The sequence below is a fragment of the Colletotrichum siamense genome (assembly GCF_013390195.1).
Source record: "Colletotrichum siamense strain Cg363 chromosome Unknown KSG_Cg363_contig01, whole genome shotgun sequence".
Classification (NCBI taxonomy): Eukaryota; Fungi; Ascomycota; class Sordariomycetes; order Glomerellales; family Glomerellaceae; genus Colletotrichum; species Colletotrichum siamense.
Genome location: NW_023501014.1, coordinates 4,200,618 through 4,221,872, shown reverse-complemented (window position 1 = coordinate 4,221,872; position 21,255 = coordinate 4,200,618). Strand labels below are relative to the sequence as shown.

Genomic DNA, 21,255 nt, shown 5'->3' with positions numbered 1-21,255 from the left:
GATACGCTTTGATACAGAATTGAGTGAGAGATGGAAGCCGTGTGTTGTCGTCGGGTCCTCTGGTGTCGAAGCTGGGTGAGTGCTATCGAAGTCGTCGTCGTCGCGTCGGTGGGTGGGTATATGGGCGAGTCGTGAGACCAAAGGAAACCGGGTTGTAGAGTACGAGAGATGATTGGAAAGAAGGTTGTAAGAGGTAACCGAGAAGCAAGCACAGCTCTACAGAAAAGGACGAGAGAGAGAAAAGTAAGGCGGCCGAGGATCAACCTGGAAAGAAGGGAAAATCGGGCGGGCAGCGAAGTGCCTTTGCAGGGCCCTTGTCGTGTTGCTGTTGCGAGCCTGAGAGAGGCCTCGTGCTCGTCGTCAAGAGAGCTGGATCGACGGGACAAGATCGAGAACCTATGTTTGGTGAGGCGACGATGGAGTTGTTAAGGCGCGATGTTTGTGTGTTGGAGTGAGAGAGAGAGAGTGTGTGTGTGTCTGCCGGATACAGCCAGAGAGAAGGAGAGACAGTGGCTGGGCGAGAACAGAGGCTAAAGTCCACGGGCGGGTATATGAAACGAGCGAAAGGTGACGATGCTGAGAAAGGCACGCCGGTCAGGAGGTGGTGGTGGAGAGTGTGGTGTGGAAGGAGAGAGAGGAGGGAGGGAGGATGGATGGGTGGTTCAGATGCAAGAGGGACGAGAAGGACGGAGAGGGAAAAGGACGAACACGAACTGGGCAGAAGGGGAAGCGATTGGCGATCGATGGTTGGCGGGAGACGGGGACCCAAGCCTGGAAGCGACCTCAGCGTCGTCTGTTCTCATCCACAGGCCCATGTTGAAATGGGACATGGTGGACATGGACCCTGGACTGGACTGGACCAGAAGTCCTTTCTCTCTCGAGGAGCGTCTGCGAAGCACTCGCTCAGCAGCAGCAGAGACAGACAGACGCAAAGCAAAGGCAGGTCGTCGTGTTCGTCCACACCCCCGTCCATACCCCGGCCGCCTCCACTAGGCGCAAGTTCGATTGGAGCCTCGTCCCTGACATGTTCCTTGCTCACGGAGTCCTCTCAGCCAGCCGAAGGCCTGCAAAGGTGTCGCTGCCCCTGTCGGGCCTCATATGGCCAGTAATAACCCAAGGATTGGGACGGCCCACGCGCGATCCGGCGCTGACGAACTGGGTCTGTCGTCTTCCCAAGGTTGGGCTTTCAGGTACCGTGGGCAGTCATCTCCCGCTGTGCTGTGCTGTGCAGTCTGGAGAGAGTCTTCTCAGCGTCAACTGCCATGGCCGGGCACGGCACCGGCGCCAGCCATGGCATGGTGCGGCGTGCTTGTCGCCCGCCGTCCCGTCTGATGGCGCGCCTTCGTGTTGTTAGCTTCGCCGGTCGAGCGAGTCCTGCGCGCAGTTGGGACGAAGCTACTGCAGGGAAGAGGGAGGAATACAGTAGCGTGTCAGACGGACCGACGGGCGTGGTGTGCCTTACCGCACAGTACATGGCAGAGGCACAGAGGTATCCGTAAACGGCACAAGCAACGAGCCCCTGGATGGCATCTGTCTAGACTCGTGGTGGTGTCGTGTGGTCGGCCAGTCTGGACTGGTCCGTCGCCGCTGCGAGTCCTTGCTGGTGAGGAAACAAGAGATTGGGGGGCCCGGGATTGCAGCAGGGAACAAATTACTTCCAGCAGGCAACGGGCGGAAGTACCTCTGCACCATGCGCGTGCTGCATGAGTACCTGGCAATCCAATCTGCTCACTACAACCTGCCACCAAATTACCACCGTTTGGAGTCCGGCATCCAACGACGGATAGCAGGCATCAATCACCACTGGGCACTGAACGATGAATAACGGATGAACTTGATACACACAGAGAGAGAAAAACTGCGTGGCAGTCCATTCTTTCTTGTGGAGCTGAGACACAGTCCTATCCGCCGCCGGACATGATTCACAAACGAACCGCTACCCAACCTCCGGTGTCTCTCTTCCCTCGGGCGCTTGACCAGTCGCCCAGCGGCATGTGCTGTCCACACGCAGTAATAGACGCTGCAAAATCCAGTAGGTGTGAACAATCAGGGGCCTTGAAGAAACAGCACCGTTCACAACTCTCACTCGCCCCCCGAGCTGCAACTTGCAAGCGCCCCTGCATCAGTCAGGGGTCTCGGAGGGGGCTTGGCCAGGAGATCGACAGGGGAGTGCTTTTTTCCCTTCTTCTTTTTTCGCGCCTTTCCTTTCCTACCGTAGTGGGTGGTGGGTGGCTAAACCGGTCTCGAATGCCTCGACGGGGCTTTTTTGATTGGGCTCATTGGCTGACGCCGTTCGATCTCTCTTACCCAAGTATTTACTCCGTGGGATAGGTGTACTTGAACGGTTTGTTGGCGACCAGCAAACGGCAGAGCGTCTCGCGTGGGCAGAGAACATGAACATGAACATGGAATTGAACCAAGGGCCCCGCGGGCAGGCGAGGGCGGGGGTAAAGCGGCCGGCGCCACGCCCAGAGCAGGGAATCCCGAACCAGACCGGTCCCGGACCCCGGTCCTGTCTGAAACTGCGCCATCATCAATCATCACGGAGAAGGAGGAGCAGGAACAGCAAATTCTTCGCTGAGGAGACGAAAAGACGCCATCCATCATCAATCGACGACGACGAATGCCAGCGCGAGGTCGAACATGTTTCTCGCTTCGTAGGCTTCGGCGGGTGGGCTTGAAGAAATTCACCACCGAGACTACGGGAAATTTTCCCGCTCGATTGTCTTGGTCTTGACTCTGTCTTTCCCTCAACCAGACGCCAGAACCACTGTTTCCCCTCGAACGGGTCGATTATTGATTGATAGCTGGCTCGCTGATTGATACCCTGGAAAATTGCCTGCTATTAAAAATAACCCAGCTGGCCGTCTCTATCCATCATCGCTACCACGACTTGCATGCAACCGCACGGCTAGCATTACCAGCATAAGTCGTCAATACCACCCTCGCCATCGTCTTAACAGCAAACTTTCCAATATCCGGCGCCGTCAATGTCAACGTCAACGGCCCCAACTGCCGCGCGTGTCCCACAGAGATAAGGCAAGGTGATCCCACCCTCTTGACCGTCTGTCTGTCCATGCTCTCTCTCTCTCTCTTCGCAGCACGTCCAGCAATCAAGCATCGTCGGGAATTACACTGCTACCGTAATTTGTACCTACATTGCCGCCGTCCCATCTCCCGTTCGCTCCCTCTTTCCCGCCCGTGCCCCCCGGGTTGCGCCTTGTCGCTGCTCGCCATGCCATGCCGTCCTGTCAGTGGCGCAAACCGGGTCGTGTGAAGAAAGAAAAGTGACGCGCCACGTCCGTTCGAGCGCTGCTGTGCGTTCTGCCCGTCAAACCTGCTTGAACCCTTCGTCTGGACGGTCTAGTACAGACGGTTCGACGCACAGCACGAGCATGCCGCCGCCGCCGCCTCAAGCATGCGCCACCTCCCTTCCAGCTCGGATGCGCCAGCAGATGCGCCTCTACGCAACGACTCACGCCTCAGATCCCCCCAGCTCAGACGTGCCAATCTTGTCAATCCCGTCCGATCTCTCGTCGACTTGAACCCTTTTTTAGCGTAAAAGCTGAGCTGAGCCACTCCTCGTCTTTCCCCTCACAAACCCCTCAAAACCTTGAAATGCAATCCGGTCTTTCGTCACCGTCCATCCAAAACAAGTCTGTTTCTTCCCCTTCGCCCTCGGTTCCCCGTCCCTGGGACTGGGACTGGGACTGGGACTCTCTGCCCATCACGAAACCCTCAATCCCCGTAATCAGCAGTAAGAGACTCCCCTCCCTTCCCCAGCCCGCCGTCATCGTCTCGCCAGTCGGCAACGTCGTGCGGGCTTCACGGTTGCCATCCCGAGGAATGTGTCTGTCTCAGTGTTTGTCCGTCATGCCACTGTCACCCTACCAAAAGGTCGATCACCAGAAACAAAACGCCAGAAACCTTGGTTCAACGCCGTGTGCTTCAACCCCTAGGTAACCTCTCGTGTATGCAGAGTGCTTCTCACAGCAAACCACGTAGCCATTGATTAGTCCTCTACCGTATCTACAGTTATCCCACGGGGAAACACAAAACTGTAAAAGAAACATCCGTCACTGGCTGCCTCCCCATCCAAACATGCATCATGCCTCCATTGCCATCCCCGTGCTCCGACCCCTCGGGACACACTACTCACATCACGGTATCAAACATGACAGAGCACATTAACAAGAACCTCAATATACCTCCCATTCGTCATAATCCCCCTCCGCCTGCTGCGCCAGAAACGCGGCCCAACAATGCCCTGATCTTCCGCCTCTCTTTTCCCTCGCCAATCTGCAAAGAAGGCCTTGTCCCGAGAGCCTTCCGTTGCTTCTCCTAGGAATGTTCACGCCCCCTCGGTCCTAGTGTCTAACCGGCCGGGCCGAAGCTACAAGGCAAGACATGATGTCTCAGCTCGCAGCTCAACCCAAGAAAAGGCAGACATCACATCACACATCGCAGCTCTGCACCGTCGAAAGCGCCGTCACCAAAATCCATGCCCCCATGAACCGCCCATGCCTTCCCCATCAAGAAATCCAGACCGACGCCCTCTAACAAGGACCTCCCACCAACACCTCTCTACCTCACGCACGCTTCCATGCACGATACCGACAATCAGGCCCCAGATCCAGAATAACCTCCGTCCCCCGTCTCCGTCCGTCTCCTCCCATCTCCTTCCCGCAACAGAGATATGCAACAGCCCCCTCCCGCCATCTTCCGTCTTGCGTGCACAAGAGCGCATCGGGGATCATCCACCTGTGCCCGCCGCCCGCCAGCCCGCCGTCCGTCCCGTCATTAACCACTTATCCACAACCCACGACGCGCTGGCAGCTGCTCAAGAACAGTGAGCAGTGAACAGTGAACCGGGGCGGGTGGGGAGGCATTGCGCCTCGTATGAAGCGGGTCCTCGCAATCCCCATCCCACCACCCCTTCTCCATCATTTGCGAATTGCAACACGCTTTTTTTGCTTTTGGTCTTGCGTCTTCTTGCCTTGGTAATCTGTGGTCCCTCCACCCAAAAACCTGGTTCCTCCTCTGGCCACCCGTCCAACGGCCTGCGTCCGTCTCGATAACTCCTCGGGGATCCGGCTCGCTTCGGCAGCTGGGCGCAAATCACCCACCCTCGCCAGATCGATTCTCGTCCATTCGTCGGCCCTTCTGGAAAATTGGACTGACGGGTGCTAAAAATGCTTCTCTGGTGGACCCAAGGGGGGAGGTGTCCCATCTCACGCAACATGTCACATCGCGTGCGTGCACTGCCATCAGATAACAACAGGTAGGCTTGCTTTGCGTAGTGCGTATGGTTTGTCTATCCGGGTTTTTTACATTGTCAAAGAGAAAAAATAATAATTTCCCGCCCACTCGAAGCAGTCCGCTGTCTGTGTTCCTCGGCGGCCTCATCTCGTCACCACCTGCCCAACATCGGCCGGTGCCCGAACAACATAGCAAACTGCTTCAGTCCTGGCCAACAACAGCACTCGCTGCTGGTAAATAAAACACGTCATATCCGTTTTACTATTTCACTCGTGGACGCCTCGCCACTCCCATCCTGTGTCGGCCGTGATAGATGTTTCGTCAAAATTTCATGAAAAAGAATTCACCCTTCCAACACCAAGCTTGTCTGAGCAGCTCTGTAGTCGACATAACAATACACAAGGTAAGAGGGGTATCCAAAACACGCGCCAATCTGATCTGAAGACCGGATAAACTCTCGACAAATCACACCTCACTGGGGGGGATAGAAACCGCCGCCGCCTTGGAGGGGCGAGTGTGAGTACGGTGAAATCGACCCCTGAGAGCCGTACTGGTTCTTGTTGATGCTGTTTTGTCCCATGAGCCCATCGTAGGTCATCTGGGAGCTCATTTGCGAGGGCTGCTGTAGTCCCAAGGCATTCTGATCCAGGGAGGGGAAGGGCTCAGTGTCCATCGACCCAAACTGCTGTGCACCCGTAAAGTGACCAGAGATGCCCATGTTGTTGGCGTTCTGGTATTGCTGGTTGAACCCGCGGTTGACGGGTTGGTTGACACCCAGCATGTTGTGGCCGCCCATCGACTGGCCATTGTTCGTGTACTGTGTCCCATACATGTAGTCAAAAGAGTTGCCGGCGTTGCCCGTCGCGTAGCTAAACTGATCCATGGACTGGAACCCGCTGTTTGGCATCATGTTTTGCTGGTACGGGTCCATGAAGCCCTGCGGCTGAGACGGCTCGGTCTTGACGGCCGACGTGGCGCTCAAGGGGTCTGGGAAGATGGTCCTCGGGGGCGGATCTTGCACGGGGCTGATGATCGTGTCCGGCTCCAGCTCCTTGGCCGCAACAAGCCGGAGGATGGGCAGGCTGATGTGCTCCATGTGCTTGGCCAGGTGAACCGTGAGCTTCTTCCACGACGGGAACTGCTTCCCGCAGAACCGGCACGGCTCCTCCTGGGGCTTCTTGGTCGTTTCATGGCGACACTGCTCCACCTTCTGCCAGGTCGGGTCCATGCCACCGGCCCGCTTGATGGCCGCCTTTGTCTTGTTCTTGGGCTCGGTGAACTTGTGTTCACGGACGAGATGCTGCAAAAAGTTGTCGCGGCGGTAGCAGGTATGGCGGCAGTCCTCGACGTCGCAGGTCCACCATTCTAGGTGGCGGTGCCCCTCGTTCTCGTGGCGCACCCAGTCGGCCTTGCGCTTGAAGATCTTGGGGTCTCTGCATCTGTCCCAGGTGCAGGTGAATGGCTGCACGTCTTCGTGGACGTGCTTGGTCCAGTCAGACGGCTTCTTTGGTTTCTTTAGCGCAAAGCACAGTTGACATTCGAATTCAGCCGGCAGAGACTGGGTGGGCGGCATGGGGATGTCCTGGGGGAAGCTATCTTTGGTGATAGCACCCTCGATGGGTGTCGAATCCCCGTCTCCCGAGTCAAGCCCGGTCGACAACGGGTCGAGCTCGCGGAGGTCACCACGCTGATCGAGGAGGACGGGGCGGCCGCCACGGGCCTGGCAGAGATTGCCGCTCGTGCAGGCTGCCCCGATGACGAGGTGCTTGACCTTGGCGTTGAGGAGCGTCTTGTACCGAACGACCTGCTGGTGGGCAATTCGGTCGACGAGGAAGTTGTGGTTGTCAGCCAGGTCCGGATTCAGACTCAGAATGTGCTGCTGAAATCCTGCAAAGTTCGGCGTGATGCTGTCAATCAGCTTGCCAGACTCGGAGTTGGCCTCGCCCTCCTCAAACTCGTCGTCGTCGTCATCGTCATCATCCAGGTCGAGGTTGGTGGATGAAGTCTTTGCGAGGTTGGCCACTGGCGGACCGCCCGTCTTCCTCCACATGCCCACGAGGTTGGAGTGTGTCTCGCCACTGCCACTGCTTCCCTTGGGCAGGTCGGACTTGCTCCTTGGTCGTCGCAGAGTATTCCTGACCTGCAGTCCGCCAAAGGGGCTCTTGGGCGACGTGATTGGCGTGGCAGTGATCGAGCCGGTCCTGGCGTGGGTCGTCCCGATGGAGGCCACGGTGCCGCCCATGGAGATCAGGGCGGTGTTGATGCTTGGTGTCGGCGCCTTCTTGGTGCCCCAGCTGCCGGTGCGGCCTGGCATGAGGCTAGGCAAGCTGTCCCGTTTCTCCGTAGGCGACGCCTCAGCTCTGGCGGGCTCGTCCTCGTGGATGCTCCTCGACCGTTTGAACGTGGCGCTCGGTCGGCGAACAATGCCGCGCAGCTCTTTCAGGATGCTCGGTCTCCGGCCGCCCTCGCCCCTGCTGATGGACAACTTCTTCAATAAGCTGCCACTGGTGACATTCTCGGTGTCCACGTCGTGTAGACTAGGCAGTGAGTTTCGGCGGCGGGTGCCCCATGTAGCTGCCTTAGAGACGATGGACTCATTGTCCATGCACATCCTGTTGAAGCGGGCGATGGCGGCTTGTGACGATTCTGGTTGATACCTATCCGTGCTTGGTCCGCTAATCTGTTGAATTGTCGGCGCGTCGCCCCAGACTCTATTTTGGCGCATTATGTGCAAGTCTGTGGCTGTCATCTCGCCGCCTCCACCGGTAAAGTAGGTCTGTCCTGACTGCTGGCGATTCTCGGTCTGGTCACCGAGGTCAATGGGCCTGTTCAGACGTTCATCCTCGGCCACGTCTTTGGGACTGGCCTGCACGGTCTCCTGAGGCGGAGGCGGAGCGATGGACTTGTTGAGCCAGTGGTCGACCTCCTGGTTCTTTTCATTAATCTGGCGGCCCCTCACCATCTCATTGACACTGTCGACCTCGATCGACGGCCTGTTGTCGGGATCCAGGCCCCGGCGGCTGAAAGATGAGCGCCGGGATGGCGCATGTTCCTGCGAAGAAATCAGGTCCCCTGCAGAGCTGATGCCGCCGCCGCGCGCCGTCGACGAGTTCTCGTCGTCCGGGGTGAAGGTGCGCTCGATCGACTGCACAGGCTCGGCGTCGTCCTTGCCCCACATGGAGACGGTGACTCGCGGGCTCTGGGCGGCGGCCATGGCCGGGGACGGCACGGCCCCGTCCTCGCTGGAACGGCCGCTGCCGCTGGGGTCGGGCGTCGGCTGAAGGGTGGGCTGCTGCACCGCGTAGGGGGCGAAAGACTGCGCCTGGAAAGGTCTTTGGAGCTCCTGAGGTGAGATAGAAGTTGGGAGGCGGTCGGGCACGGACTTGGCAATCGTCCTGCGGTCGCTCCCCGGGGACGTGGTGTGGAGCGAAGCAGTCTGTTCGGGGGTGAAGGGATACGAGTTGGCCTCCAGGGTTCCGTTGCGCTTCCGGGCCTCACTGAAGCTCTGGGCGATGGCGTTCTGGCCGAAACTGTCGGTCCTGCTCTCCGGGCCAAGGAATGATGGCGTGCCGGGCTCTGTTGCGTTGAAGTCGACGCCAAAAAAGGGGTCGAGGGAGTCATCCATGTCACTGGTGTAGTCGCTGTGGTACTGGCTGTAGGAGGTTGAGATGGACTCGGCCGGGGTGTCGTTGTAGTTGGGCGACACGGAGCTGCTCTGGAGTTGCGACGCGGGCGAGAGGTGATTCGGGTCAAACGAGGAGGTGGCAGTCAATCGGCGCTGATTGCCTCCTGTCGGCGGGGAGGGGTTGCGGGGTTCGTTCGCCTGCTCGTCGTGGAACGAGGCTGGGACGGCGTAGGTCGAAGTCATGGTGACTGATGATTGAGCCGGGCGCGCTTAAGAGCGGACGGCGTTGGATGGAGAATATCTAGGTCTTGTTTACAGCTTTGGCCGGTCTTGGAAGTTGATCAAGTGACTGGAGACCAAGGCTGAGGCAGGTTCGCTCCCGATGCTTGGGGAATACTATGTCATGTTCTTGCGTAGAGTAGTAGCTGTAGGAGCAACACGACACGGCAGGCGGAAGCGAGTGTTGGCAAGCACAGTAAGAGAGCGTCTTGCGGGCCTCGTCAAATGGTGTAGCCAACTTTCGTGGCAAATAAATGTGCGTTAATCCGACAAAATCAAGGCTGCGCTGGAGGAAGATGTTGTTTCTGGGAGAGAAACGTCTGGCCCTCGGCAGGCTGGGGGAGAAAGCCACAAGAAATGTGTTCCGTGGTGGAGGGGCGGCGGTAGGGTGGTCCAGAGAGAGGTGGGTTGGCGGCGTCTTTTGACCAGCGCTTATTCTGCTGGCTGATGTCTTTTGCGCGCGCCGCCGCACCAAGAACCGGGGACAAGCAGCAAGGGTCGGAATGGGCCTAACGATCAGCAGTGCCAACTGTGTGTGCTGGTGCGACCGTAATTGCGGCTTCTGGCGATGCGCTCACGCTCTTGTGATGTTGGTGGTAGCAAAAAGGGAGATGTCCAAAATGGAGACTGGTGGACCGGAGGATGGTGGTTTTGGCGGGGGTTCGAACGTTCAGCAGGGAGCGCGGAGCGGGATGACGGGAGTGGGATATGCGACTGATTATCCGCGATCTGTATGTTTAAAGAGGCTCGAAATCCAGTGTCCGGGGCGCGGCAGAGGCTGGACGAGACTCGATGATTTCATGCAGAGACTGGAAAACGAGGCGAGGCGCGTGGGAGAGAGCCTAAGGTCGTGGCATCGGACTGATTGTGGCAGAGTCGACAAGCCTTGGAGACGGACAGATCTGAAGGAGGGGAGAGGGTGATGGGAGAGTGAGAGAGAGGAAGATGCCCAATGGACGATGGGACGAAAGGGACGAGTGCTGTGTGGTTGGAAGGTTGGGGGTGGGACGCGGGACTTGGAAGGTACCTGCCCAAGGTACGGCTGCGCAGGTAGCTGATCCAAGGGAGCGGAAGCCAAGTGAGGTGTGGCTAAAGTATCTACCTAAAGCAAGTAGGTTGGTAAAGTTAAGGTCGACGGCTTATTCTCTGTGCTGCATAGAACAGCACAGCACGTCAAGCGTACCTCTGCTGCAGGCCAAACCAACGTCACCAGTATGGCAGTAGCAAGTATCTACCTGAGGTACCTTGCCGTTGGACAACAGAGACATGGAGATGGACGGGACGGGGCCTGTCTAGGGCTGCTGTCCAGTCTGCCTAGTCTAGTGCCATCACCTGCTTGTCTCTGGGTTGTCTTGTCTCTCTGGCCGTCCTGCTGTCTGTGTTCAGGTTCAGCTAGCTACTGCATACCTTGGGACTGCGTAGCGTAGGAGAGCTCCCATCCCATCCCATCCCATCCCACATCGAGTTGTCTCGGTCGGATTTCGTGTCGATTGTGGGCGGCAACATCCTGGTCGGGATGCGCAGCCCACCGAGGCGGTAATGCGCCGCCACAACGCCGCCCTCTGCTCGACGAGATGCGGTTACAGTTGAAGAGGGGGCAGCAGGCCGTAGTCAGGCCCAGTCCAGGTCCAGGTCCCATAAGGTTCCTGGCTTGTTCGGGCTGTCGACACCAACTACAGCCATCGTCGTGGACGACCAGTCGAGGGTTCAGACCAGTCGTTCAGCCGAAACCTCAACCGCCGCGAGGAGGCATGTGCTTTCTCACAGGTAGCAAATGCTAATAGAGCAGAGTTGAGAGACATCTGACGAAAAGCATCTGATAGCCAGTGGCCAGACGGCGCATCTTACACTAGAAAGGACCATACATCGATGCTGAGGGGTTCCTCTGGCTGCCTTGCTGCAAGGCATCCGTCCAGTGGAATGCAAGCAAATGCGAACCACCCGACACAAGGTACGAGGGAGCACCACCTGCACACCTACTGCGTAAGGTAATCCTACACTACATAGTGCAGTGGCCCCGTACCTTATTTGGCGCCGCTGCGTGTTTCTTCGCTGGACCCCCGAAAAGCTTCCCCCCTCTTTCCCGTCTACGGAGTACGTCCTCTCGCTTTCCCTTACCCTTCGCATTTTAGTCCAAGTCTTGTTCGTTCCGCGGGACCTCTCGCAGCACGACGACCCGCACGGTGGGTCCTCTAAATCAAGGGACCGCTGTGAGTGGAGGACGCAGCCACTATGTACCCAGCAAGTAGCAGCAGCCACAGGCACACTTGGCCGTAGGGCGGAATGGGGGCCGGGGGCTCAGATTGGAAGGAACCTCCGCTGCCCACCGCTTCCTCGCTGTCAACCGAGGTATCCGACTACCTAACCTCCATGGATGTTACGCCCAGCTGCACTTCTTCCACTTTTCCTCGACGAGCGAGGCGTTCTCTGATGCACCCGCTGGGCTTTCTCCTCAGCCCCAGGGCAGACAGACACAGACACGCCCTATGGTAACCCACGCAGCACGTTACAGAAAGCAGCCACTGCCGCATCCCTCGACCCTCGAGAGCTTGATGCTTGATGCTTGGTTTGGTGTTTGCTGCTTGCTGCTTAATCTCTTAGGTCGTGCTCCGGTCAGCCTGTGCTCACCGAGAGGCACACTTCCATATCCGGCTGATTCACATTTCGACCCGTCCCTCTCTTCCTTGGATGTCGCAATGTGTTTGGCCTCGAGAACCTCCTGGCGATCGTCAGTCAGACCTGCAGCGGTTGATGTCATTGTCCGGCCCCTGCTCCGGGATGGCATCCCCGCGGAGCTGTGGCTGACAGGTGCGGCACGTTGACTGTTGCAGCGCTGGAACCGTTGCTAGCAAAGCGTTTCTTCGCGTCGCTCTCGTGGTCATGTCATCGCTCTCGCATCCACGAAACATGGCAAACGTCGCGCCGCATCGGACGCCAGGGACGGATATCTATCTGTGGGGTCTGGCACCATTGAGCACAGCCGCAAGCTGCGGTGCGGTGATGGCACTCGGGTTATTTTATCGACGTCGGGAACCCTGGGCGACCACTCAAGCAGTTTCTCAACGACAAGGAAGACCGGGCGGTGCACCTCGCCGACCACGGCACAGAACAAGCACCATCGAGGCTGCGCAGCGCCACACCGACTCCGAAGTCCCGATTTGCGGTGTGCCGCTGCGGCACAAGCCCGGCCATCGTGGGCATTGCATTCCGGCAGATGTCGTCAAGATGCACCACCACAGGTACGAGGAGAGGATAGGAGAGAAAACCACTCGAGATCGCCGATGCAACGAGCCCCGGCGACTGCCAGCTGAACCAAAGGGTTCCTGTTGGCACCAGTGGACAGAGACATTCACCTGCCCTGATTGCGTCACATTGCTCGAGGTTGAAAGCCAAATGGGCGACCTGATCATCCTGTTGACGAATTACCTCTCGCCGACCGGACCGGTGCACTACCCGAACATGGCAGCGCGAATGTATCTAGCAACAGTCAGCCGGCAGCGCCAATGAAGCGCTGCGGCGTTGGATTGCCAAGATCTTTGCATCTGGCAGAGTCCACCAGAGACCCTCGAGCTGAGTGAGCCATGCGATGCAGGCCTGGGGCGGGAGCAAGACAGATAGATAGCACTTGCGACAGCAGACAAATGCACGACGCCATGCCATGCCATGCACGCAATGGCAGAGACTCTGCGATGAATACTTCTAGTACTCCCTGCTGCTCCACATGAGCATCGGCCATTGGCTGCCGCCACGGCTATTGCCTTATCTAATCAGCCGCACCTGATGCATCCCCGACACCATCGGCGAGCCAAGCAGCGGCCGAGATCACCTGCCAGGAAACTCTAAACCCGCCGTTCGTGATCGTCGACTCTGGGGATGTTCATACCTGCCTTCCCTCGTCGTAGGCTTCACCTTTTTGAAGGCGATCTCTGTGCGTCGGATTGATCGGATTGCAAAAACACTTGATTGCCTTTTGAACCTCTCATCCAACTCAACATGTTCCAGGTTCGTATCATTCGGAATCCACTCAAGTGGTGACCATTCGCCTTCGATACTTACACGCCGCAGCCAAACCCTCAAGACCATCTTCATCTGCGCCTTCACAGGGCACGGTCGGTCATCTTGACCGCCGAAGAGTAAGCCTCCGTCATCACCGTCTCCCAGCACCTGTCTAACCACCCCCAGGCTCGTCGAGATCCGCGCCGCCCAGCGGACCTTTGAGGGCGCCTACATGCGCACCGCCCTCTCGCAGTTCTCCTTCGCCCTCATCATCCTCAAGATCTTCACGTCCGAGTTCTACGCCATCGGCGCCCTCTTTGCCGTCTACGGCGCCGCCGTCATGCTCGTCGCAATCTACCGCCGCCACGAGGGCAACCGCCAGTTCTTCACCTCCCCCAAGGAGGACGCCGACGGCTCCGTCTCCGTCGTCCGCAAGTTCCGCACCTCGGGCAACAGCGTCGCCCTGCTCACCGTGCTCAGTCTGGCGGCCTACGTGACGCTGTTGGTCCTCACATGGCAGCTGGTGCAGTGAGTTGGTATTGGTTCGAGGTGGGGGGGCGTAGGGAATGCAAAGGCAGTGCGGAGGACGTTGGACGGAGTCGTTGCTGGAACTTAGGGCGGGGCCTCGCGGTCAACCGTGTACGCCCTGGAGACTAGGACGGGGCCTCCGGTTTGAGATGGCAGGACCCGGTACAAATAAGCACGGCAACGACACGGCAGCAGTTCGTGTCTCGAAACGCCAGACCCCGACGACCGAGCCAACGCTTTCGGGATTGTGATCAGGTTGAAAGCCGCGACGACAGCTGGTCCACCGAGAGGGTTCTCAAGGAGGCAGCTGGAAAAGGTCGCCTGCTATCTGCTACGTTGCCGTCTCCAAGTTATCGCCAGGCAGCATCTTGGTGCATCGCGTACGATCATTCCAGGGCATCTGTGTTTGAAATATCAAACGCTATTCACATACGGGCCAAGGCAATGACACTGGGCTGACGAAGAGTTCATGCCGGACATCGCGGGCTTTGATATAGTACACGACCACTTCAGGGTGCCATGGAGGACGCCGAATCATATATGTTACTTTCAGCGGTATATCAATACAAGGAGCCATCCACCGCAGAAATCAGTACGCTCGAGAAGATGGCCTATTCATGGAGAAAATAAACGAACTACCTAAACATGTCTGGGGGAAGTGATGTGGGTTTTTGAAGGGCTCATCAATCAGAAGCGTCAAATCTACATAATCGTAAAGGGGGTGTGACGGAGAATGGGAGGGAAAAATAAACGAGTGCGGGGGCAAATGGTGTGAAAGAGAGAATACGAATCGAAGAAAACGAAGAAAGAAAGCAAAAAGAATGAAGAATCGAACATGAAGCCGTCGTCAGAACCCTCCGGAATGCGTGTGTACCCCCCAAATGCTGCCCCCCCTTTTTTTGAACTTTTCCCACCAGTTCTTCCTTCCATCCAACTGCACCTCACCCTAACGATCGCGCTGAGTATGTAGTCGCCGATGGTCATCGCTGAGGCCAGGAGGTGGAGTTGACACTACCACGGCTATGCGCCGTCGTGGGAAGCGGCGCTCCGTCCGTGAACCGGGTTTCCGGCACCATCCTCCCTTGCGGCCCCACCCACTCCGCCTCCGCGCCTGTGTTCATACACCCAAATTTGACGTCCCTTGCTCGTATGTCTTTGATTCCCGACAGAGGAAGCGCATCGGCCCAGAGCGTAGACGTGTCAACCTGCCAGACCGCAGAAAGCCATGGTTTGCAATGACAGCGACGGCAAGGCAGACCGCGTCCCATCCTCTGCGTATAAGCTGTTTGTAATCGAGCCGACCAGAAGCAGACGTCATGGTTCTCTGGTTCGCGCCGTCGATTGCCCCGAGGATCCATCACTTGGCGTCTCGTGTGACCCCCGTGTTGCAGGCCTCGTCAAGCTTGGGCCTCTGAACCAGACAAAATGCACTTCCTCCTTCAGGGGTTGTGTCGCAAGGCCGCGTCGTTTCTCAAGATCCCCCCAATATCCTTTCGTTCATAAACGGCCTCGCCTTGCTGAAATTGGACAAAAGCTCCCCAGTCCCTTTTGTGAATCCCTCCTCTCTCTCCTTTTCCTCCCAATGAAAGAATCGAAGTCGCTCAAATGCTGCATCCGTTACTGCGCCGGGCTGCATGACGCCGCTTTCAAAGCGGTTGCGGGTATCTTTTGAATTTCAAAAATGGTCCGTTAAATGCAAATGCTGTTGAAAGTTCCTGTTTTCCTCCGCTTCTGTTGTTATATAGCTGACTTGTAAAGTCTAGTAATCGTTTCGTAGTCTTCGGGGAGGGCGAGAACTGGCTTCGTCGACAAGACCTTGTCTTCACGTCAGAGCTTACTGCTCGCGGCTGTCGTCATAGCTCCATTCGTATCCTCCCTCGCTCGACTTGGTGTAGGTATACGGCTGCTCCCAAGATCCGTAACCCGCGGGTGGCACTGCGCCGGCGGACAGAGACGCGCCTTGCGGGTCAAAACCGGCCACCGAAGTGGCAAGAGGGGTTGAGTACATGTCCATCGACATGGTCGATGATTTCCTTCCAAAGGAGCGGCCTTGAGGTATGCCGGCGAACTGGTTCGGCATCTGGGCTTGGCCGGGGAACGGCACCGAGCCGGCTGGTACAAAAGAGGCCCAGTTCATCTCGTCGCGAATGTTAGGATCAGTGTTGATGGCTGCCCCCCAACCGACAGGGCCAGGCCCTTGAGGAGTGTACGGCGAAAAGGACGGCGTGATTGGCGACTCCTGCGGGTACGATGTCCACGTCTCGTTCAGGTTAGAAGGCTTTGCAGCGCCGGAAGTCGCGTCATGCGGCATCCAATTTGCCATTTGCTGACCCTGAAAGTCAAACGGACGAGAGGACGAGGACGCGCCAGAGGGTACTATTACGCTGTTAGCAACTCCTCGGCTTTCAATCAAGCGCACCAGCTTACCCCCTTCGACGCCCGCCGGTCTCATTGCGGGCGGGGCCATGTTTGCTGGAGGCATCGCCACGTGCTGGTACTGCTGGTATTGGGACATGTCCGGCGACTGGCCAGGAGCCATAGCCGGGGACGAAGACGCAGACGTGACCTTGGGCCCTGTCGAAGCTCGGGATGGCGCCTTTGGCCGCGCCTCTGTCGACTGCGGTGCCGGTGGCTGGTCTACGGGATAGAAGCTGCACTCCTTCTTCAGTCTGATGCAGTTGATACATCTACCCAGGGTGTCGGAAGGCGAGGGGATGCAACGGATCTTCCGTCGACGACAGTGTCCTTGTCGACCATTGTCAGCGTGTTTCCCTGGGTCTGCCACCGTCCGGCGAGGACCGGAACGGCTATAGGCAAGCACTTACCACAAGCTACCGAGGTTCGATGGTAACCTAGCTTGTTTCTCTTCTTGTCGTTCGCCAACGCAGCCTGGCTTGGGTCGGGGATGTTGGCCTGCCGCGGTCTGACATTAGGCTTAGTCCTCGAACGTTTCAACTTCAGACTCGCCTGTGGGAAGGATTCCTCGCGCTCCTTGATTGATTGATCGTGGGATCTCGGGACCATCATCGGAGGACCCGGAGCCTGCGCGCTGTAGCCGGGCGCGTACCCGGGGTGAGACATGTCCACCTCGGGAGTGTTGGGTAGGGGAGGATACTGGTAGGACATGATGGAGACCATCTGCCGCCCACGTCCAATGATGCCACGAAGCTGATGGTCCTTTAGCAATGTCGAAGTCAGGGCCCGCGGGGTTGCTATGACATATGGTGATGATGCAACTTCGGACGACGGTAGAGACAGAAGAGCCAGGACGGAATCCCGAGAAGCAGAGATGCAGTCTCCTCCTTTGACAATGTCGGCAGTGGTTGTGACTTGCAACAGACGATCAAGACGACGTTGTTATGGTAACCCCTGAGAGTACAAAGTGACAGGCGAGATGTCTGTTCCCTCCACAACAAGGAATTGATGGGGAAGCATCAACAAATGGACGTCGGAAAAGGGAAACCAAGCTTCGCGGCCGGCAAGCGCCTCCTCGTGCAATAACGCGGGCGCAGGGCCAATGCGGACACGGGACGGGGGCAAGAAGCGAAGATGGCAACGGGCCAATCGAGATGAGTGAAAGGGTCGAGCCTGGCTGCGAGTGCGGCACTGGCAGGATGGAGTACCAAAGTTGGAAGTTTTTCTGTGAGGTGACCGGCGTCAAAATTGGGTCGGCTCCCCAACTTATTTCTCTTGCCGTGGGCTGATTGCAACCCAAGCTCAGAAAGCGAAAGAAGGGGCCCCAGAAGGAGGGCGAGGTCTGCCAGGGTATCTCGACGTTTCCTGCAGACAGATGCAGCAGATGCGGCAGTTGTGTGTATGTATTCGAGTCGTTGGGCTCAAAGTCTTATACACGAGGCGGTCGTGTACGTGGTAGGAGTAGGGCGAGGTGGTCGAGCAAGGGGCCCGGAAGATGCCAGCTGCGAAGTAAAAGGTACAATGAGATTTTTTTGATACAACCCTAAGAGCGTGTTCGGTCCGGTATACGGCGTCGAGAGGTTGACTGACATCAACCCCAAAAAGAGAAAAGAGCGAGAGCACCTGAGCAGGGAGATGCGAGGCGAATCCCAAGCAGGGGAGAAGAAGAATGATGAAAAGGCACGTACCCGTTCTTGCTGCTGATCCTGGCCAACAACTGATTTATTTTTTTTGCCTCTCGGAACATGGAACCTGTCTGGACCACCAAGGTACCGACCGACGTTACTTGGGCATCCAAGTTTTTGGGTGCGTAATCGGCGTGGTGACGAGAGATGTACCTGATCTATCGGGCTGGCCGTCAACGCCAGAGGTGTCAGGGATCTCTTCGCGTGTTCTTGATGTGGTAGTCAACAAATACCTTCCGAGTCCGATGATCATGGGCCCGGCCCTGGACTCTCAGATCACCCCTGCCACCCAGACTTCAACTCTTTCTGGACCTCTAAAGCCTGAACGGTCTTGGTCAGGATTCTGTTCACCTCAACGCGGGAAGAAGAAAAATGAGAGACTCCGGCCAGCGGAGCCCGGAGGCTAGGATGACGGGGACTAGGATGACGGAAGAGGGTGAAAAGCCCAGGAGCCTCAATGAGACGATAGGCAATAGGGCTACTGCAGAAGGGCTGAGTAGTGACGGCAATTCCCATACCTTGGCTCCCAGCTGCATCCAGGGAGTGCCTAACTAACAGCACGCAGCTGGAGGAGTTGTGTTCGAAGCCGAATGGACCGCGGCAGACGGCTGTATCCTTCCAGCGCCACCAGATGGCAGTCTCAGCTTATTAGTCGAATGTGTCCGCGCTAAGCAACGGCGTACTGATTGAATGATGGCCTGGCCGCTTGTTGACAACTGGACGTGGGGGCTGGGCAGCTGTGTCTCAGAAAACAGACAGAGGTCGTTTTATTCGCTCAACCTTTTACCGCTTCTCTCTCGTTGTGTCGGATCGTTGGCGTTGCGAAGTAAGGAGGTAAAGCTCAATTCGACGATATGACGTGTATAAACCCTAGCCGAGTCAAGCTGAAGTAGTACACGCACCTTGGGTTGCTGCTTCGTGCTGAGCTGGGATGGCAGTTGTTGGGGAGAGTCTCTCGTTTATAGGAAGAATCGCATATATTTCAAGAGGTGGCGAGGGGCTCGTAGCAGTCCGTCGGTCATTGGAGGATGCCGAAGTGAGATTTTCAAAGGGGTGGTAGAGGTTGCAAGGCTCGTCGAAGGCGACCGGATATGATTCCTGAGAACCAGTACCAGACTAACCTGCTGCTGCTGCTACAGTCCATGTAGGAATCGAATGTTGCCCGGCTTGGTCTTGCGTCCCGAAATGTGAGAGAGACGAAGAGAGCAGAGAAGTGAGGTCTCAGCCAGAGTAGTCGACCCAAAAGACAGCACGGCAACGAGTGACAAGGGGAAGAAGAGGAGGGAGGTGGGGGAAGGAGGGGAGAGAGAAGCAATCAGACGAAAGTGAAAGAGACTGCTGCTACTGCAGGTACCAGATCTTGTTGTGGTGATCCTGGAAATGAGGTAAAAGAGGAAAGGCAAATCCGGATAGACGACTTTCTCGGTCCCCCGCAAAGAGCCTGAAACCGCATGCTGAGAAGCGCTCGCTCGGAACAGCGTGCGGCCTTCTCTGGCGACCCCTTCCGCTCCGGATTTTCTGTCTGGGCAATACGTAGACCTGATAAGCGCCAGGTATGACGGAAGGGTTGGGACCAGAACCCATTCTTCGATCGTTCTTGAACCCCTTGCGCGATCCGTCGTCTGTGTTGCACATCAGGAAGCACGCACGCCTCTCAAGGCGAGCCAGCCGGTGAACCCAACCCTAGGCAAGGTAGGCATTCGTACGTAGGCACCGCGAGTGTCGAATAACAGGCGCTGGGTATCCATCGTCTCATCTAAGGCGGCGGGCGTGACGATTGGCTCGTCGTTGTCACATTTCCATCTCACCCCATCTTACACCCCATGCTCATCTTGCGAGCTCTTGGAGTGTGCTAGGAAAGCACGGGGCTACACGCCGTCAACTTGCCTGAGAGCGGCCCTTTCCTCAAACCCCTGTCCCATCACGACGGGGGGCCAGGAAGTGTGGAAGGGTGGGTGTGGTAGGTCTGGGCAGACAGGGTTGCGTGGAGGGGTGGCCAACTCCAGACAACAGAGCGGAGGGCGAAATGACACTGCACGCTGCGCTGCAGATAATCCAGGCACAGAGAGCACCCGCTCATTCACCTCAGCAAGGTCGATATTGGTGGATACCCGTTTTGAATGAGACGTATGCAACCACCAGGCGACAGGGCGGGGATGTGGCCGTCTCTCTTCATCTCACTGGCGCTGCAGCCGTTGGCATCTTTTCTGCTGGGCGGCTCTCGCAGTCTCAACTCGTGATGTCTTCTCTCGACTCCCGAGTCGGGTCAATGATGGGCGGCCGTTGAGGGTCGCGCCGCACCACCTTTGCATCCATCCCTGCTGTAACCTGTCAGTCTTGCGGATCCTGGCTTGCATGTCCAAGCACTGACATGGGACGAAAAGCAATGGCCCTGAGACTGTCATTGCGCATAGCAGACGTTAAATCGTTGCCACAGGGTCTATTTTTTTTTTGCAGAGATCTTCGCAGAGAAGAGGCTGTCTTGACCGTCGGCTTGCTTCCGAGGTGTACTTTGGTGAGGTGGGCCTGATAGGAGATGTTGGTTTCGAAAAGAAGTCTCTTCTGACTGCTGTGGATCTGTTGAATAAGAAGTCTGCAAAATAAACTTTGACGACGAACTCTACGCCAGTGCCAGTGCCAGTGTTGCCCGATGCGTATGATTCTTTTTGGAAAGTCTGATAGCATATTCGCCTTGTCTTGGGCCTATATGTGCCCTCAGTATCGTCTCTTATTCCTAGGAATCCGTCTAGCCCATGCCCAGTCCAGCAAAGATGGGCTACCGACGGCGGGTTGCAACCTCACCACGTTCGTGGCCCCAAGAAGTCGAAGGCATGGAAGTCCGTGGACCCCCGCCCTCTGAACCGCCCGAAAAAAAAAAAAAAAGTGTCTAGACGCTGGTTCAGGGGTAAGAGCACGAAGAGCGCTGGCAGAGTTGAAGGCCTGGACTTTGGGGTCGACAGCCGCCTGTCGGTTGCCCTTTTGCTTTGGCCTCGTGACTGGTGCTTTGAGTGACCCTTTCATCTCGCTTTCTGTCATGCATGCATCAACTTCGTCGTCCTCGTTGCAGTCAACGGTTGCAGGCCTAGCGGGCCGCGACACGGATGCCGAGCAGTTTCCAGCTACATGGTAACTGCTTGAACTGCCTGGTCCTTGCTTCGACTCGAAGCGTTGGCAAGATCATCCGATCATGCAACGCTGCAAAAAGTGCCGTACCTTGCGGGATGCGCAGATGGTGGGATGGAGCCAACGTTGCCGGCGTCTGCCAACACAACTCTATCTTTATTGTTGGAGCATCCCAATCAAGAGTATCTGCACTTTTCGTAAAGAGCCCTTTGGAAGAGCACTTCTGTAGAGGCGCAACAAAGTGTTGATTGCACTATAGGCTCGCACCTTCAATCAGCCCCGCGATACCGCTTGGGCATTTTTGATACAGAGTTGATGCTTGCTCTATCCACATCCACAGCGGTG

The 21,255-nt window shown here is 57.1% G+C and overlaps 3 protein-coding genes across 3 annotated transcripts; 1 reads left to right on the top strand and 2 right to left on the bottom strand.

The window, feature by feature from the left end:
* Positions 1 to 5,731: 5,731 nt before the first annotated feature.
* CGCS363_v001069 (uncharacterized protein) lies at positions 5,732 to 9,127 on the bottom strand (the record flags this gene model as incomplete). Its single annotated transcript, XM_036632918.1, has 1 exon — positions 5,732 to 9,127. The coding sequence occupies one exon, from the start codon at positions 9,125 to 9,127 to the stop codon at positions 5,732 to 5,734; it is 3,396 nt and encodes a 1,131-aa protein (XP_036501561.1).
* A 4,029-nt stretch (positions 9,128 to 13,156) lies between these two features.
* CGCS363_v001068 (uncharacterized protein) lies at positions 13,157 to 13,691 on the top strand (the record flags this gene model as incomplete). The annotated part of the gene is made up of 3 exons (XM_036632917.1): positions 13,157 to 13,165; positions 13,229 to 13,296; positions 13,346 to 13,691. The coding sequence occupies 3 exons, from the start codon at positions 13,157 to 13,159 to the stop codon at positions 13,689 to 13,691; spliced, it is 423 nt and encodes a 140-aa protein (XP_036501562.1).
* Positions 13,692 to 15,521: 1,830 nt separating this feature from the next.
* CGCS363_v001067 (uncharacterized protein) lies at positions 15,522 to 16,813 on the bottom strand (the record flags this gene model as incomplete). Its single annotated transcript, XM_036632916.1, has 3 exons — positions 15,522 to 16,063; positions 16,115 to 16,432; positions 16,513 to 16,813. The coding sequence occupies 3 exons, from the start codon at positions 16,811 to 16,813 to the stop codon at positions 15,522 to 15,524; spliced, it is 1,161 nt and encodes a 386-aa protein (XP_036502712.1).
* Between the last annotated feature and the right edge of the window lie 4,442 nt (positions 16,814 to 21,255).